Raw genomic sequence first — 18801 nt, 5'->3', positions numbered from 1 at the left:
CTTGATTTTTTAGCCCGCTCCATACACGTCCAAGAGATTTCGATCTCACGCAAATTTTCAACAGGGTACGTGTTGTGGGACCCCACCGTGTACGGTCCCCGCAACTAGAAATTGATGTGAGATGGACCATTAATGCAAAGACCCACGAAGACGGAGACAGGTAGTAAAAATGTTGGGGTTATTATTTCCAGGCCCAGCCAATGAAGATTGTGTACTGAGTAAATTCGATGGGATCCATCATAATTTATGTATTTTATCTACTCCGTTTATCAATATTACCAGATAAATTTAAGTCTCAAACTAAAAAATTACTCATATCCAAAGCTTACGCAGACCACACCACATGAAAAAGTGTGAATGAATGTGTATTGTTAAAAATTAATTAGGGTGACAGAAGTTTTGGATTAAGCTGATATTTGTGTTTTCGCTTAATCCATGTATGTGTGATCTTATAAGTAAGTTAAAAATTTCAATGGTGGAAATCATTATTCCCATTGTTTCTTGTGGTGTTGTCCACTTAGGCTTTGAATATGTTTTGATTTTAAGCTTAACTCTTAAATTGAATTGAAAATAGGATGGACAGTGTTAGATCGCAAATCTCTCCAACTATGTAACATTCTATATTTAGTGCTTAGAACTATATTTAACACTTAAGATCTTTCTTATAGGTGTACATATTGCCTATCAATAAATTGTAATCATACCATAAAGTGAGTGTTTTTACTCCAATATTAAATACGTAGAAATTCTAAACATGTTAGACAGCATGGATAAACCATATAAATTTATGGTAAGCTCAACAGAGTTTACTATGCTAATTTCAACCAAGCCCATTGGCAATGGCAGTGTAACCCGCGTTACATGATGAGCCCTGACCATCTTTTGGCCGAGCCTGTGTCTACTAGCCCTTACAAGCATGGCTGATTAATTTTCAAATTAGGCTTAGGCTCAAATGAATTCTAGACTTTAGTTTGTCACAGATAGAAATTTTTTTATTTTTCTATATTATGATAGTCCACATCACCATTAATATTGTTACAAATAAAAAATTATTATTATTTTACATTGTAATCAGTCCACATCAACATTGATATTGTTAGTACCGTTGCATTAAATGCTATGCATGATATGTGGTTGATGAGCTGCAGCAAATAAAAATTTACCCGTTTCTTTGCGAAGCCTGGCCTATTTGATGAATGGATATATCAAGATAATTCAGTTGGGTAACAGGGATTTTACCAACTTGTTTTTGGGCTCGGCCTGTTTCTACCTTATGGGTATCTCACACGTGTGCACGTGTATATGTGAGTGAGGGTCGGTATTATTACTGAGTAATTCAGCACTTAGTAAACTTTATGGGGCCCGACCTGATGTATATATCCCATCCAAGCCGTCCATCCGTTTTTTCAGCTAATTTTATGACATGAGCCTAAAATTTAATGACATCCACACATCACAGGAAACAGTGGGATAATAACGCTGACGGTTGAAAAATTCCTAAGGCCCACAGCAATATTTATTTGTTATCCAATCACCCCTTCGTAAGGTAACATAGAAAAGGATGAATGGAAAACACTAATATCAGCTTGATCCAAAAATTCTGTGGCCCACCAGGAAGTTTTCAACGGTAGGGGTTAATTCATATTGTTTCCTGAGGTGTGGTCGATTTGAGATTTGGATGTGATTTAATTTTTGGCTAATGGCATAAAATGATATGATAAAACGGATGGAAGGCGTGGATGAAATATATAAATCACGGTGGGCCCCACAGAATTTACTCAGTGTGCCGAATCCACCTCCGACAGCGGGCATGGCGTGTGGACAGAGAGAGCGGATGAGGCCATGTGTTTGTTCTGTGGAGGGAGGTGCTGGATGGCGTCCGTACACTGAGAAAATGACGGGGACGGGGCCCATACGCAGCCTCTCTCTCTCTCTCTCTCTCTCTCTTCTGCTATTACTGCACATCTATCATCAGCCATGCTTGTTGTCTCTCTCTTCCTCACGACAATCCCAACATTTCTCAAAAGCCACTTCAATCACCACCCTTCATTCTTCTCATCAGGTCCTTGGGAGATAACTCTTCTTCTTCTTCCTCTCTCTCTCTCTCTCTCTCTCATGTTTATGCTATTTTTATTGGTTTTTTGCATTGGAGTCTGAACGATTATTATTTTTTTTATTTTTATGTGGGGTGTTTGGAGGTAGGGATTTTGGATGTGGGTTTGAAGTTTGAGATATTGGATGTATTTGGTTTCCAGGTGAATTTGAATCGTAGGGTCGGTGTTCTTTCTTTCCACTTTTTTTTTTTTTTTCCTGAGATTGAAAGGTTGGTTTTACTACGGGTTTTTCGGCTGGGAGGATTTTGGAGCTGTATTCTTGAGTTTGGAATTCTGGGGTTGTTAGTTTATTGCTGAATTTGAATTGCAGAGGCTGTGTTTCTCCTCTCTCTCTCTCTGGATTTTTTGCTGTTTCTGGGGTTCTAGACGGAGATTGTTTGGCGGGAAGGATTTGGGAGGTATTTTTTTTAAGTCAGGAATTTTGGGGTTGCCGGTTAGTGGGTGAATTTGAATTGTAGGGGCTCTGTTTTTGCCTCTTTCCTTCTTCTTCTTCTTCTTCTTCTTCTTTTTTCCTGTTTATGGGGTCAGAAAGTTGCACCGCTCATTGTGAAATCAACGGAGCTAACCCTTACTTCATTGAATTAAATTATTGCAATTCAATTCAATTGAATTGTTTTTGGAATATAAGGGCGTGTTGAACCGAATCGCAAGTCATTCAATTCATGCTATAGGATATGACCAAAGTGGGGGTGGCGCTGTTCTGATTCAACCAAACCCCTAATTTCAATTCCGATTTCTGTGGCAAACTTCAAACGATGTCAATTGCAGTTTCGGGGCTCCACACCTCATTGTGAAATTAGTGGAGCTAGCCACCTCTTGATTGAATTGAATACGATTGAATATCCATACTCATGCGACCATTTAAGCAGCTCTTAAACAGTTGGTCGTTAATCTGGGCTTTTTGGTGATAGGGATCTTGAGATGGTCGGTGATTTTTTTATTTGAAGTTGGACCTAGGCAGTTACTAGGTCTGGTATTGGATTGAAAGCTATTATAGCAGAATTTTGTCGTGTGGGAGTTTCCAATTTCCATAGCTGGATTTGGATTTTTGCAAAATTGGGATTTAAATGTTGGAATCTTCTTTCTGGGTTTGCAGTATTTGCTGGATTAGTTTAGGTGGTTGTTGCATTTTAAATTTGAAAATGTTGGGCTTTTTGTCTGTTGCATACTGGAATCTACAGCTTAAGCTATTTTAAATCTAGAAATTAAGCTATTTTACTTATATAACTCTTTCCTTGATTTTTGGGATCTGAACATTTCGGAGTTTTATTTGGGAATGGGATTGTCTGTGATTAGATATTGACTTTAATGTTGAGTCTTGAACTGATAATTTTGGAGTCTTTATATGTTCCATTCTCTATGGAATCGAGAATATATGCTTTTGTTATTCTTGTGGTGATTGATAAATTGTATTACCGATCTGTGCTATTAAAGGCAGATTGGTGGCTTTGAATTCGAAATTGTAATGTTGCTTCTGGCTATTTTTTTCTATACTGGCTGGAAATGTTTATTTTAGTTGGTGGCAGTTTTGTTTAGTCCAGTCTTTGTTACGATTGGATTTTCTGTTTCTTTTGGTGATTTGGAATATAAGTTCAGATGTTTGGGTTTTCATGCTTGATATTGGTTTTTGTGATTTTGATTTAGATGGTTCTGTCAGATCTTAATTCCGTTGGATTTTGGGGTATGAAAAGTAAAATGGTGAATTTCAAGTTTCCATGGCTAAAGTCAGGTTTCTTGAATTACTTTGCAGTATGTGCTGTACTCTAAATGTTTATTTTTCATATCTCAATACTACTTTCTGTACTAATGATTTGGAAGTTGCTCCAGGTATGAATTTTGGAACTACTCTTTGGGTTTGGGAATTTGATGTGTTTGATGGTTTACATGTTGGAATTCATGTTCTGAAACTTGAGTTGGGTTCTAAGGGTGTGTTTGGATGCACAAGTGAACTGAATTCCAAGCATTGAGTTTGAGGCTATGACAACCAAACAGTAATATGGTTATGTTCCTTTTCAGCACAGCTCGAAAGTTGACGTAATTGTAACTTGAAGTCGAGGCATTCGGTATGAATGCTAAGGAAATTGCAATTCGGTTGGTTCCACTTGATAGTGCATCCAAACGCCCCCTAAGGGTGTGTTTGGATGAGCCACCAAATCACAGTCCACGTGACTTCTTAGCCAACGAGGTAGGCTGTCATTCTGGGCAGCGTGGAAACTGGGACGCACATTGAGCAAGCTCCTGTTTTCCCACCTTTTCTGCCCCAAATAGCAAGTGAGGTCTGTGTGGGAAATCCCAAAAAAAAATTGCACTTGTAATTGGGTCAGGATCTAGCCTATTGTGTTGGCCTTGGTATCCGGTTTTGAAATGTAGCCTGATTGTTTATGATGTTTGCGGAAATTGTGTGGTCAGCGTTGATTTATATTTTGTCATGGGTACTTGCATCAGGGACCTTGTGTGGATTTGAGAACGGAATTTCTAGAAGCGAGTGATTAATCTCAAGGAGAAAAGCTACTAAGTGGTATAAGGTGACAATGAATGGAAATAAGGTTAGGCGTCGCGTGGGTAAGTATGAGGTGGGCCGGACGATCGGGGAAGGAACATTTGCGAAGGTGAAGTTTGCAAAGAATTCTGAGACGGGCGAGCCTGTTGCTATCAAGATCCTTGACAAGGAGAAGGTTCTCAAACACAAGATGGTTGAACAGGTTTCTTTCCGAATCTCAGTCATCCTTGCCGTTCTGTTCATTTTGAATATTCATAATTTTCTCATGAGTTTGGAGTTGGGTTTCCTATTTGATGGTTGAATCAAGAGGGACTGTTGAGTCCTTGCCGAGGTGCAGAATTCCATGAATGTGCTGCCCATGGTTCAGTGGTCTGGACTATTGATTCAATAGGCCCCACCGTGGATCTCCCAGATGGCATATCCGAGCCTTTTCTGATCAGTGGCCTATAAAATGACAGTTAATAAAAATTCAGAATCAGTCCTCTTTTGACAGAAAACAGCCAAAGATTGAAGGGTTAGGATCTTCTAGTTTGAAATATTTCCAAAATATATATAATGGAATGGTACCGTAGCAGCCATTGATGGTGGGCCTTACTCATGTAATGGAAATTTTCCTTGTGAAATATTTCCAAAATATATACGATGAATGGTACCATAGCAGTCATCGATGGCGGGCCTTACCCATCCAATGGAAAATTTCCTTATGATTGAACTCTCTCTCTCTCTCTCTCTCTCTCTCATATCAATTGTTTCATGGATATCTCTGGCATCAGTACATTCACACTCAAAAGAAAGGATTTCGTGATGAAACTGTATAAGTGTGAAGAACATTATGTTTCAACCTTTTCTTTTCTAAGGCAACCTTCTATGTGTTTGGGCAGATAAAGCGGGAAATTGCCATAATGAAGCTAATAAAGCATCCCAATGTTGTTCGCCTATATGAGGTATACTTTCTTAAGCTTTGTCTCACTTATGTTACTTTGAGGAGGAAATCTTCAGTGCTCAGACTTAATTACCTGTCGTTTTCGCTCAGGCTGGCATTCCGTGCTTCTGAGGCCCATCTTTTTAGTGATATAGATTGTTCATCTGGCAATCCCCATCATGATGGGAGATGCTGTAAGAGAACTGTCCTGTGAGACAATCCCAGCTGCAAATGGATGGCTACAGAGAAACATCGAACGGCCCATATGCAATGGTGAAAAGTCCAGATATCAGTGGCTGGGATGATTTGGTGGCGAAAAGTTTTGTCCATCACCCATCCCACACTAACCAGATGAACAATCAATATTACTGAAAGGTGGGCCTCCTGTTTGAGGAATGCTGGCCTGAATGAGAAGGTAGCTGGGGCCAAGCATGGTATAACACCTCTACTTTGAAAAGCAGTCATGACTTGGGCAAGTTGAATTGCTCCGATCTGAGCCATGTTTGGTTTTTGCGTTCTACTGAAATATAGTCCTCTTATCTTCAGGTGATGGGGAGCAAGACAAAAATCTTTATTGTTCTTGAGTTTGTTACGGGGGGTGAGCTCTTTGACAAAATTGTGAGTTGAAATTTCCGCTTAACGAATTTTAACACCCATGTCTATGTTGGAGCAATGCATGTCATTTTGGGGGACTTATATGAACGAGTTCATTTTGCCTCTGTTGTGAATCAGGATCTTAGCATGTGACACACCTGTGCGGTCCACATACTGAGATGATCCTATGATTTGAACCGTCCATGTCCTCAGTTCTAACCATAAAGAAGCTATTGTCCCATGATCGAGCTTCTATGATGATGCCGACCTTTGATTTTTTGGAGTTGAATCAGAGCCATTGAAATTTTTTTTTTCAATGTTGTAAATTCATTTCCAGATAGTCATGGTCTGAATCACTTTTTTTCTGAAACTGTGGCCCATGGAGCATGGAATTGATGAACCATCTCAGCATGTGGGCCCTGGTGAGGTGACATGCTGGGATCCTGAGTCCTGACATAGGCAAAATGAACTCTGATATGAACCTCAAACCGGGGAAATGCACAATATTTGGACAAGTGGGGCCCGCCTGCCAATTGGTGATCCAGATTTGCTTGGTGTTGATGTTTTTATTGGTCATTGTATTCGGTATAAAGGTTCTATAAAATGTGCAGCTCGATAGTTTCTAAATTACCCAGATGGGAGCTCCTAGCCATCGAATATTTAGCCCTTTTTGGTTGAATGTGCACCCTTACTGTACTTTAATACTCAACTATCTATTGCTGCACACATTTAAGGGCTAGGATTTCTCATCTGGGAGATTTTTGGTGCCATCCAAAGTGGATCGAACTATATCAAAGGTTTGGGCTCCATCTATACAAACCGAAAACCTGATCGTATTGTAAAAAATCTCAGACCGAGCAGTGTATTATACTTCTTCAGTAGACCCCTTGGGGGGAATGAAATAATCCCTTTACCCCATATAGTCTCATGATCTTTTCAATGCCCTCAAGCACCTCTTACATGGACTTCCGCATGTGGTGATGCATACCAACCTGACATGCTAGTGGGACATCTGACCCATGCATGTAGTAGGCCCCACTGAGTGGATAACCTGCTCAAAATCAGTTCGGTCCCCTTATCAGGCATCCCACATGGGTACTCAAACTGTGGACTGTTGTCCTTTTTTCTGAAGTGTCTATTGTTTTTTCACTTATGTGATCCCACATGATGAGCCAACCAGCCCGATTTTTGGGCCAGATCATGTATGGGACCGACCTGATTCATAGCTCAGATATCTCCACATGCGCCTGGTGGGCACATCTGGCCAGCTTCATGTAGCAATGCATGGGCTTAGCAATTTTCATGGTCTTGTACTGTGCATTAGTAATTGGTGTGTGGAAATTCTTGATCATGAAGGTAAACCATGGACGGATGAAAGAGGACGAAGCGCGAAGGTATTTCCAACAGCTTATCAACACCGTTGATTATTGCCACAGCCGAGGTGTGTACCACAGAGACCTAAAGGTAAACCTTTTACTTACATGCCACAGTCCATGTATCTGATTTTGTATCAGGATGTTCTGGCTGTTTTAGCAGAAGACTCACATTTATACTTGGCATTTCTTGCAGCCAGAGAATTTACTGCTTGATATATGTGGAAACCTCAAAGTTTCCGATTTCGGATTAAGTGCACTCTCCCGTCAAGTGAGGGTAATAATAACCATACGATGCAAAAAAACCTTCTTTTTTCTTTAGTTCTTTTTTTTTTTTTTTTTTGTGGGGGGGGGGGGGAAATGCATGCGGGTGGGGTGTTGCTGCAATGCATGCAGGTTCTGATACTATCCACTATAATCTGATAAGGAATTGTAGGCTGCTGAACCACACAGTTGTGACTTTCAATTCTGTCCACGTGGGGCCTGTTGTTTATTGATTCAGACCATTTCGGAATGACACCACTGTGGATGCACTGTGCCTCAATGAAGCTCCCTGATTGGAATATCCTAGCCATGGAACTTTTGCCTCTTTTTCTTTTTTTTCCTTTGACTGCGGACTATAGTTGTATTGTTTACTAACCGTCAATTGAAGGTCTCATATCTTTCAATTTGGGACTTTTCAGGTCATGGTCCATGGTGGGGTCCATTAGTTCAATGGCCTGGATCACGAAGCAATGGGCCCTACATGCCAGATCAGAGGGTAGTACATTGCTGAGGCTCAAGCCACTCAATACCCTATAAATTCTCCAAGTACATAACTGCTATTACATGCCTTTGCGCTAGCATACTGCAGAATGACAAACACTAGGTTGGCAACTGGGTTGGGCTGGCATGCCTCTAGTCCAGCCACCTTGGGCCAGGTTTGGGCTGAGCCATGGGGCCCATTGATTGGGTCTGGGCATGAATTTTAGGCATGATAGCTAATTGGGCTGGACCTGCATTTCCATCTTGCCTGAAGGCCCGACAAGTAGGCCATACTGGCCTGACTTATTTAACATTGAAGAGCTGGATATTTGTCCGGAGGGCCTGGAACAAGCACAATTCCTTAGTTCATGGGCTGGGCTTGGCCTGGAGGCAGGTCATTGGTCATGGGCTGGACTTGGACACAAGTCGGCGCAACCTGGCCCAGGTGCTATCCTATAAAATGCTTAGCATTTTTCTAGTGGAACCTCCCCCTTGTCAAGGTTTGCATATTCCATGCTCATCTAGATCTGGGTGCATGTTGAAACACGTGTGTGAGATTTGAGCTATGCATAAGGTTGGAAATAATTGCTTAGATCCTTGGCCTAAAATGTTAGTTAATTTAACTTTTAAAGTGGGCCATAATGTACAAAGTAAATTAATGTCAGTGTTTGAAATATCGATATTGCTACAAGTTTCGCTTGCCAGGGATGCAGAAACAATATCGGTATCACTAGTAACCAGAAATGCGGGGAAACATTGGGAAAACATGGGGAAATGGTGGAATTTTTTAGTGAAACTCCAAGAGTTGCTAAAATACATATAATTGCATATTTAGGAATAAAAAATTTGCAAAAAGAATGCATACATAATAAGTTTCCATTTAATGAGGGCCTAAAATCACATGTTGTCATAAGAAATCAGTCCAACCATCCCATCTATCCATACAACCATCCCATCTATTCATCCAACCATTCATCTAACCATCCAAATATCTATCGATATTTCAAAATATCGACACAACATGATATTTTGCTAAGAAATCATTAACAACTTGAAATGAAACGAAAGATTGTAGTCTCGATATTGTCCATGTTGTAGTAACGATAATATCACAATATTATCATTTTTTTTTTTTGAAACCTCAAAATATTATCAATATTATCGTCGGCAAATTGAACACCGCATACAACCATGTGCCCATAAAAATTTTGAAATGGATTTTTTTTTTTTTTTTAATAAACAGAAATTTGGCAATAGCGATATATATTGGCGATATTATCGAAATATCGCTGATACACTGGCGAAACAAGCGACACCTAGAATTTATATGGTCGAAAGTATTGGTGATACATTGATGATATCGATACATTGGCAATGCAAGTGACACCTAGAATTTACACAGGTGAAAATATTGGCAATACATTGGTGATATCAATACATTGGCAATACTTAGCGATACATCATTGATACTTGGAAGTTTTGATATTACCAATGTTATCGGTATCGCTACCAATGTTATTGGTATCACTAAGTTGGAGACACGGATAATATTGGAGATATTTCGATAATATTAGGGATACTTCGAACAATGATTGATGTTTCAAATTTTTAGCCACCCATTTGGTTTGGTATGTTGTGGGTCACCTGAGGTGGGGAATGACCTTTTTTCATGCTATAAGATCTAACATTGTGTCTCACCTGATTGAAACCTCAGATCTCATACACGTGTTGCATTATGACACATGCACCTGCATGTGGATATGTACAGCTCCCAAATGTGTGTGGAATTAGCAAACCTCCTTTGTCAGTTCACATTAAATAAGACAAGTAAAAACTAGAAAGCCACAGATGACTCGGCATTCAATGCTGCAATGCATGCTCCAGTGGAGGCACTGTCACATGTAATACATGTGCTAACATAGCACATGAATGGGACATCTGATCTGTGAATAAGGTGGGCCTCAACTGCAGATGATCTGGTGCAAAAGTCCAGTAATTCCACATCAGCCACCTATCCTGTTTGAAATCAGTGGTTGGGGCCTCAAATCCTTTTACTCATTCAAAATTCAATCTTATCTGATAGTGGATGGGGCCTAGAAACTTCTCCAGTGGTTTAGATTCAATCATACATGTGTGGCCCACCTAATGACTGGACTGACCTGTTTTGTGCATCAGACGCCCTTCACATCAAGGCACCCATTATTGATAGATGTGATGTCCCACATGCATTCCATGTTGGCATGTGCACCACATGTATAAGCTGCTTGGGTAGAGTCGCACATGTAGGTCTAGCAAACCTCAAAGAAAAGAATGCTCTTTTCCACCATTGGGTCATTCTGCTAGCCTAATGGCTTCACTGAAATGGCATAGTGCCTTTCTAAATGACCTAATTACTCTTAAGATCTTGGCCTTTCAATGGTATAAAGAGTTTATAATGCGTGATTATGGGGAGCTTTTTTGCTTTGATATGAAGCGGAGTCCGTAATTCATTGAACAAATTTTATTTTCATTGCTTTGATATGAAGCAGACATAACTCAGTTCTGACTTTTGATGTGGCTCCTTGCAGGATGACGGCTTGCTTCATACGACATGTGGAACACCAAACTATGTTGCTCCAGAGGTGCAAATAACTTTTCTTACTGATAATGAGTTAGATATGTAACATGATGCTTGACTGAGAGACACCAAAATTTTCTCTCTGGTCCAGCAATGGTATTTGTGGTGCCCTCCTTTGGAAACATTAACCAATGATCTGGTGGGCCCCATCACAGAATGGGCCATGCCCCAATATCTCCCCTATCCTCCTATCCATCAGATGAAAATGAACACTGGACAGTTACAACCAAGGTGTTCCAAAACGGTAATGGTGGCCGTAACGGCCACCACCGTTACTGTTATGATACGGGCCGTAACGGCCGTTACAGTCCCTGTATCGGCCATTACGGCCCTTTTTTATTTTTTTGAAAAATCTGTTACATGATCATTGCAAGGCCGTTATGGGACTGTTACAAGGCCTTTACGGCCTTTTTTTTTTCTTCCTGTAACGGCCATAACCAGTTTTGAATACCTTGGTTACAACTGTCAATGTTTAATGGGGCCCAGATTCAGACGGTTAGTATCGTCTATGGATGAGATATTCTCCATGTGGCCCACCCATATGAAAGACTTTGGTCACCAAAAGGTGGACCTGCATGTACAGTTTGCTTGGCCAAACTCATCCTTGATCAAGAATTTTACATGATTTCTTTCTGCCTTTCATTGTTCTAAGACACCATATAATCTGCTCTCTTCCCCTGATCAGGTCCTTAACGATAGAGGCTACGACGGATCAACGGCTGATTTGTGGTCATGTGGGGTCATCCTATTTGTATTGCTTGCAGGGTACTTGCCTTTTGATGATTCTAATCTTATGAACCTGTATAAAAAAGTGAGCATTGTACCGATTTTTGGACTGCTGTTCTCTTATTCTATGATGGATGTTTGTTTATTAGATATGCTTTTGTATGTGCAGATTTCAGACGCTGAATTCACCTGCCCGCCTTGGCTCTCTTTTGGCGCTGCGAAATTGATTACTAGGATCTTGGATCCAAACCCCATGACTGTAAGCACTTCTCCTTAGCCAGCGATCAATGCTATAAGAAAAGGGGTATTGAAGGGTCTTCAGTATTGTGATGCATTTGGTCTGTATGTTTGGAGCCCATGGTTCAATGATCTGGGCCATTGCTGTTTTTAATCATCTATTTGTGGGCCATTGATCATATGTTAGGGGTCTCCTGATTTGGGAGACTTTTGTTGCATCCCCCATCCGTTTTAGGGGCCTGTCAGATCAATGGTCTGGATCATGGAATCAATGGCCCGGAGTGTATTGATTGGTTTTGGTCAGGGCATCTGCATGGTGGGGCCCACACGTGCGAATGCAGCCAAACTCTTCATGTGGTTTTGGTGCCTTTCCATCTAAATAATAAGGTTTTTTTTTTTCTCAATATTTTACACTTATGGATGAATTGGTGTGTCAGCTTTGACACGGTCGTGGTGTCGGATTCTCATACTAGTGTATGGTGTGCTGTAATGGCTGTTACGGGGCTGTAAAGGCTGTTACGAAAAGGTAATGGTGGCAACCGTTACACATTACAGGATGGAAAAATGACCTATAACCACTCTTACAGCCCCTTTACAGTCCGTTACGGGGCAAATACAGATTTTTTTGGGTTTTTTTTTTTTCCAATCAAGAGAGAGAGAGAGAGAGAGAGAGCCTAACGGCCGTTACAGGAGCCGTAAAGGTAACGGTGGTGGCCGTTGTAGCTACCGTTACCATTATGGGATCCGTAAAGGTAACGGTGGTGGCAGTTATAGCTACTGTTGCCATTACGGAATACCTTGGGTCTCACCAACCCCAACACTACATGTCCCACTCACATTGCTGATTCAATGATGATAACCTTACAGCTCAACCACATATGCAGGAACACCTTGCAATGGTGCTCCTAATCTAAATTTCTCCCTCAAAAAAAAAAAAAGGAAAAGAAAGAGAGAAAAAATTGAGCATGTGGCACAATAGTCAATGGTATCTTCCTATCTGGATCTGGAGTCGGCTCATGGGGAGTGTCCCATAGTGGATCAGCCATGGCAAAAATTCTCTTTCATTGAATGTTCTTAACTGTCCAATCACCAACCTCCAAATGGATGGTGGAAAGGAATAATGTCATTGGTTGGATTTGAATGGGAAATGGTCTACCTCTGGGATGTGTTGGATTATCCAATCTGTGAACGGATACTCATCCATGGTGGTGCCCGCACAGTGAACAATCTTAATCACGGACCGTTTTGCGCTGTGTTGCGGTGCACCAGATAAGGAAATTGGTGTGCCGCGCTCAGGTAAAATGTTATGATTGAACTGGGAAAACCAAAGCCCTTATTATTTTTTTAATATCTGGCAAATGCATGAAACTACCAACATTATTTAAGCAAATGTGAACTTACCATTTTCGTTGATTTGCCTGTTTGTGGTGGCATTTGATGTATGGTTATTGATGACAGCGCATTATGATCCCTGAAATTTTGGAGGATGAATGGTTCAAGAAAGATTACAAGCGTCCTGTATTTGAAGAGAAGGATGATACGAATTTGGACGATGTAGATGCCGTTTTCAAGGACTCGGAAGTGAGTTAATGACGATCTTCATTAACATCCAGTATAAGTTCTTTCTCGGTGTTGCTGAAGGCATTGTTTATGGAGGAATTATACAAATGTCTGATCCAGTACATTCGGGACCCACCTTTTGGCAATTCAAATACTTCATGTGGTGGGTCCCACAGTGGATGGGAGACAGCCCAAAAATCTCCCCCATTGAATGTGGTCCTGTTAAATGTGGACCATTGTTTATATTTCTCTATTTCAATTGGCTGCAACAATGCTGGGTTCTTTCTCCGTGTTGTTAAAGGTATTGTCCATGGAGGAAATGCACATCTAATCACACTAATGGACTCTACATTTGGGACCCACCTGTCAGAGATCCAAATGCTTCAGATGGCAGGTCCCACGTGGATGGGAGCTAGCCCAAAATTTCCCTACTGAATGTGGTCCTGTTAAATGTGGACCATTGGTCGTTTTCTGTAATTCAATTGGATGGTTTGGATCATATGACACAGGAGATATTTGGGCACAGCTCATCCATTGACAGGGGCCTCCAGCCTGATCAACTGTTTATGTTAAAGTGGGTGGATCCCTCCTGTACTGATTTTGGGTTGTACAAAAAACACTGAGGGTCATATATTACCTTATGAAAAGTGTTTTCAATGAAATGAATGTCTGCACCGTGTCAGGAACATCATGTGACAGAGAAGAAGGATGAAGAACAGCCGGCAGCTATGAATGCATTTGAATTGATTTCAATGTCAAAGGGGCTGAATCTTGGAAATCTCTTCGAGATCGAGCAGGTTTGTCTACTCACGTACTTTCTGTTTACTTGCTTACATGTATGTCCGTGCTGGTTTTTGAATTGGCAGTGCTCAGACTATATGTTCTGAATTCATTTTTAAGATTTAATTTTGCTGATGAGAGATGTGAATGGGACCCACATCCTGGGACTAGTATACATGTTAGTGTGGCACACAGTTGCAAGATATAAGCCGTTCATCAGATGGAACCCTGTGTTGATGCAGCGGCCCAAAAATCAGGTTTGTCTGCTCATCTGGCGGGCTGCTTCATGATGGGCCACTCTTCTCCGTAGAATGTGGACTGCTCTCCATTTTCTCCTACCATCCATTGTTTCTGTAGTACATGTGTGGCCTCTTGATGAGCAGACCGGCCTGCCTTTCTGGCCTGGACATCTACACGTGGGGCCTGCCTAAGGAGTGGCTTGGTTCTTGTGCACACTGTCAAATAACCACTTGCTCTAAAGCACGAGCTATTAGAGGATGGTGTATCCCCTCCCCCCATGTCAAATAACCACTTGCTGTAAAAGCTCGGGCCGTTAGAGGATGTTATATCAATGTATATCAAGGGACTTTAACACGCATGTTGTGTTAGCATGTTTGACTGTGGGTGCACCTACAAGTACTGTAAACGGCATTGTTTTTTGCAATAATCAATTGGGATTTTCCTTTTCTTCCAATGCAATGGAAGTTGCAAGTTTCCAGCTCATTTCTGATTAACTCATACATTTCATCCTTGTTAGGAATTCAAGAGGGAAACGAGGTTTACATCAAGATGTCCAGCAAACGAAATCGTTAGTAAGATCGAAGAAGCTGTAAAACCACTTGGCTTTGATGTTCATAAGAAAAACTATAAGGTATGGTTTATGTAGAACAGCAGAAGGATGCATTTGGTTGCGCCAGATATCCTGAAATTCTATGATATTAGACTTGATTAATCATGAAATTTTCATGATATTTGGTGCACTCAAATGCATTTATTTATTTATTTTCTTATTTTTAGTTTTCGTCTATCAGAAATTGTGTGTGGCCTTCATCCATATGCAGCTGATTGGGATACTTTTACCTGTTAGAATGCTGACAGTTGGTGGAACTGTTTCTGTTAACCACCCAATTGTAAGAGTAAAGAATCAGCCGATCATCGGCAAGGATTACCGGGCCTATGTGGATTTTGGGGTATCGCCAATCGATTGTAGAGTCCAACTGATGACTGGGTTGGATCTCATGCATGTGTTTTACATGAATGGAGACACGGACCATTGGGTGTTTGTGAAAACTTTGATATTTTTGTTTAGTACTAAATGCTTGCTCATGAATAAGTACATTTTAAATCATAGTTCAAAACCCAATAATTTGACTGAATACGTACATTTTAAATCATAGTTCAAAACCCAATAATTTGACTCGACTCGATGCTCAGCTGGGTTGGGTCAACTTGAAGATTCGACTCATCTTGACAACATATTTGATAATTATAAATTAAAAACATTGGGAATAGTAATAAATATTTAAAATAGTTATCTCCACCATCGGGGATATAAAATAGGAAAACAGACAACCGTGCAGTGCATAGCTTGCTGGCCTATAGCTCATGCAGAGGTTGCGAGTTCAATTCCTGTTGTCCCCCTTTTTTCACGTTTGTTGATAAAACAATTTGGAGAGGCAAATAACTTAGTCTGAGTCATCAGGAGTCATGTTGAGTTGATTTCGACGAGCCTTCCCAACTTGGGAGCGAGTCACTTCGAGGACTGAGTTTTCCAACAACTCTGCTCACCAAATTGAGTTGACTACTGAGTTTCGAATACAGTTGGTGAGTTTTAGAACTGTAAAATTCATGTCTGTGACATCAATGGGGTATCGTGATTGTACTTTCTGAGGTATTGCATGATGCTTGATCATAAGACATGGCAACTTCTCGTTCGCCCTCCAACCGAAGCCGATCTAGAGGGCATCATCATGGGATTTGCCTGTCCTAATATCTCATTTATCAGATGATCCTAGCCAGCCATGGTATTAATAGCCGTTATGACCCTATAATGCGTAACGGGGGCCACCATTACCGTTATGTAACCATTTTTTGTTTTTTCTATAATGGCCACTGCATAACTGTTTTTGCGTACCTTGTAGCCAGTCGATGAAGATCGGCAGTTACAACCAATGGTCCGTATTGGACAGGGTCCTGTTAGATGGTGAAATCATCCCAACCGGACACTGTTGGGCCACTGACCATGGGCCTATCATGTGAACTGGGCCAAGCTAATGCTAGTTCCAACATTGTACATCTTTCCCTTTTATTTTAATGTCCAATTTCTATGAAATGATGGTCCCTTATTTTCCTCTCAGATGAAGCTGGAAAACGTGAAAGCAGGGAGAAAAGGAAATCTCAATGTTGCAACAGAGGTTGTTTCTATTTTTGGTAAAATTCATTTCGCATTGACTTGATGAGTGCCATTTGGGTTCTTACAATTTCCTTCATATATAATCAGGTATTCCAAGTAGCACCGTCTCTTCATATGGTTGAGGTACGGAAAGCGAAAGGAGATACTTTGGAGTTCCACAAGGTATTTTTTGTTTTTTTTTTTCATGTTTTTCTCTCTCTTTTTGGAATATATGAATGATATTAAAGACTCCATACAAGATATCATGATCCTTGCTACATGATGTGTATATGCAATCCGAACGGTCCACTAGATGAGTCACCTCGTGAAACCCCTACGTCCCAAAACTTAGCCCAATCCAAAAATCTAGTGAGCCATAGCGAATTGAGAGGCAAATCAAAGGAGGAAATTACCTCTCACTTTGCTATGGCCTACCAGGTTTTTAGATCAGGCTAACTTTTGGGTTATGGGGGTTTATGAGGTGATTCATCCAATGGACCGTTCAGATTTTGTGCACACATCATGTGTCAAAAAAGTGCTCACGAGTTTTTGTGAGAGCCAGTTCCTATGTGATCACTTCACTAACTTCTAGTGCTCTAAAGGCATTGGAGCATTTCTAGGGAGATGATCCATTGCTCAAGCCATATTGTAGTTATAGTGCTCCTAGTTGCATGGGGACACTTGGGCAGTTCGGTTGATCGATCCATACTATACATTAGGTAGAGTATACATTCAATGGGCTACGATGCGAAAATCATAATGATCTGATCTATTTGTAAGTTGTCCTGTTTTATAGACGTCTGTTTTCCAAGCCATGGATGGGATGGTTCGGATTCATTGACAATGTAATGCTTTATATACTTAAGCAATCCATAAAGGGCTCTAATAGATTAGATGGCTCAAGTTGTGGGTTACGCCCATTTTACCACATATGACCTTGACCATCCATTTTAGAGACCTCATATCCATCCAATGCCGACACGTGTTGGGAAGACTTGACTCAATTCATTTTACCACAAATGACCTTGACCATCCGTTTTATAGACCACATATCAATCCAATATTCGATTTCCTGCCGGGTTGGATTGACTCGAAGACTCGATCAAATCTTTACTTGACTTGGTATGTAATAATTCAATACAAAATTTAGTGGTAGTTGTAAATAAGTACAATATAGTAAAAGAGATAAATAGCTAGTGTAGTGCATTCGTTAAAGACCTTGTCTCTCTTAATAAGGGTGAGGGTTTGAATTTTATCTGCCGCATTTTAATTTTGCTAACAAAGAGGTTTTGATGGGGCAAGTGACTCAAGCTCAAGTCATCGTGAGTCACGTCGAGTCGATCAATTCAACTCGATGAGTCTCACTGAAACTTGGCCGAGTCACACATGAAAGCGAGCTTTTCACTGTCAGCTGATTTTCGAGTCGATTTAGCTAGTTTTAGAACTTTGTTTGGCGTAGTTTTAGTGGGCCGCCTCCAGCTTTTTATTGATGGCATGCGTTGCATTATCCTCTTTGCAGTTCTATAAAAACCTTTCAACCCGCCTCAAGGATGTTGTTTGGAAAACCGAAGATGACATGCATGACGATAATAATCAAGGGTGATGTGGTTTGAAGAAGCCAGGAATATTCGTCTCCACATGGTATTTGCTTTTCAAATATTATACAATTGGGTTGTGAAATTGCTGTCGCGGAGCTTCCTTTTTTTTAATTTTTTTCCATTTACAAGACCTTATTTTTTTCTATTGTAAAAGCTATCGTGGACACGGCTTTTCATCCTTGTTTTCCACCTTGTTATTATTGTTGGAAAGTGACATAGGAATTTCGATGAGTTCGTGAAATTCATATTTCTTGATTCTCCACTGTTGAATTTGTGCAATGTAAGAGTATATTTGGGCGCCATGTGGGTGGAACTTTCATGAGATCCACCCGTTCCATCAGGCACACTGCCCCATGTTCCACTTCTAAATCCAAAATCATGATAATCTAGAACTCAGGTAGGCCACATCCTTGGAAAAAGTTGGGATGAGACCAAGGTATTCTGTAAAGGTAACAGCCGTAACGGCCACTGGCATTACCCAACGGTCTCCTTTATTTTATTATTGAAAAAAAAAAACCCTTCAAAAACCAGTATCGCCCCGTAATGAACCATTACGGCCTCTATGGGGCTATAACCGCCATTGCAGGTCTTTTTTCCATCACACCACATTGGGATTTCACCCACAATGGTTACTCGAACCCATG

General features: G+C 40.7%; 1 protein-coding gene across 4 annotated transcripts; it reads left to right on the top strand.

Annotated features, from left to right (window-relative positions):
• The first annotated feature begins 1896 nt into the window (after nucleotides 1–1896).
• LOC131251052 (CBL-interacting protein kinase 32-like) lies at nucleotides 1897–18419 on the top strand. Of its 4 annotated transcripts, none has more exons than XM_058251521.1 (15): nucleotides 1897–2062; nucleotides 4560–4816; nucleotides 5496–5558; nucleotides 6083–6154; nucleotides 7487–7594; nucleotides 7700–7780; nucleotides 10815–10868; nucleotides 11550–11675; nucleotides 11760–11849; nucleotides 13286–13408; nucleotides 14071–14184; nucleotides 14925–15038; nucleotides 16525–16581; nucleotides 16668–16742; nucleotides 18079–18419. In XM_058251521.1, exons 2-15 carry the CDS (start codon nucleotides 4646–4648, stop codon nucleotides 18160–18162), a joined length of 1332 nt encoding a protein of 443 aa, XP_058107504.1. In that variant the 5' UTR covers nucleotides 1897–2062; nucleotides 4560–4645; the 3' UTR covers nucleotides 18163–18419. The 4 variants fall into 4 exon arrangements, with proteins under 4 accessions (XP_058107504.1, XP_058107501.1, XP_058107502.1 ...); XM_058251519.1 differs by adding an exon at nucleotides 2425–2512 and having other exon boundaries at nucleotides 1937–2062; nucleotides 11550–11849; XM_058251518.1 differs by having other exon boundaries at nucleotides 11550–11849.
• Nucleotides 18420–18801: the final 382 nt, after the last annotated feature.

Source organism: Magnolia sinica, chromosome 7 (genome assembly GCF_029962835.1).
Source record: "Magnolia sinica isolate HGM2019 chromosome 7, MsV1, whole genome shotgun sequence".
Lineage (NCBI taxonomy): Eukaryota > Viridiplantae > Streptophyta > Magnoliopsida > Magnoliales > Magnoliaceae > Magnolia > Magnolia sinica.
The sequence above is the reverse complement of the archived record's forward strand: the minus strand, read 5'-3'. Positions and strand labels throughout refer to the sequence as shown.

Excerpts from the sequence above, each read along its gene's own strand:
- LOC131251052 (XM_058251518.1), top strand. The coding sequence starts at position 4,646 with ATGAATGGAAATAAGGTTAGGCGTCGCGTGGGTAAGTATGAGGTGGGC. Across the intron at positions 5,559-6,082 it reads ATGTTGTTCGCCTATATGAG|GTGATGGGGAGCAAGACAAA; the intron begins GTATACTTTCTT and ends TCTTATCTTCAG. Across the intron at positions 14,185-14,924 it reads ATCTCTTCGAGATCGAGCAG|GAATTCAAGAGGGAAACGAG; the intron begins GTTTGTCTACTC and ends CATCCTTGTTAG.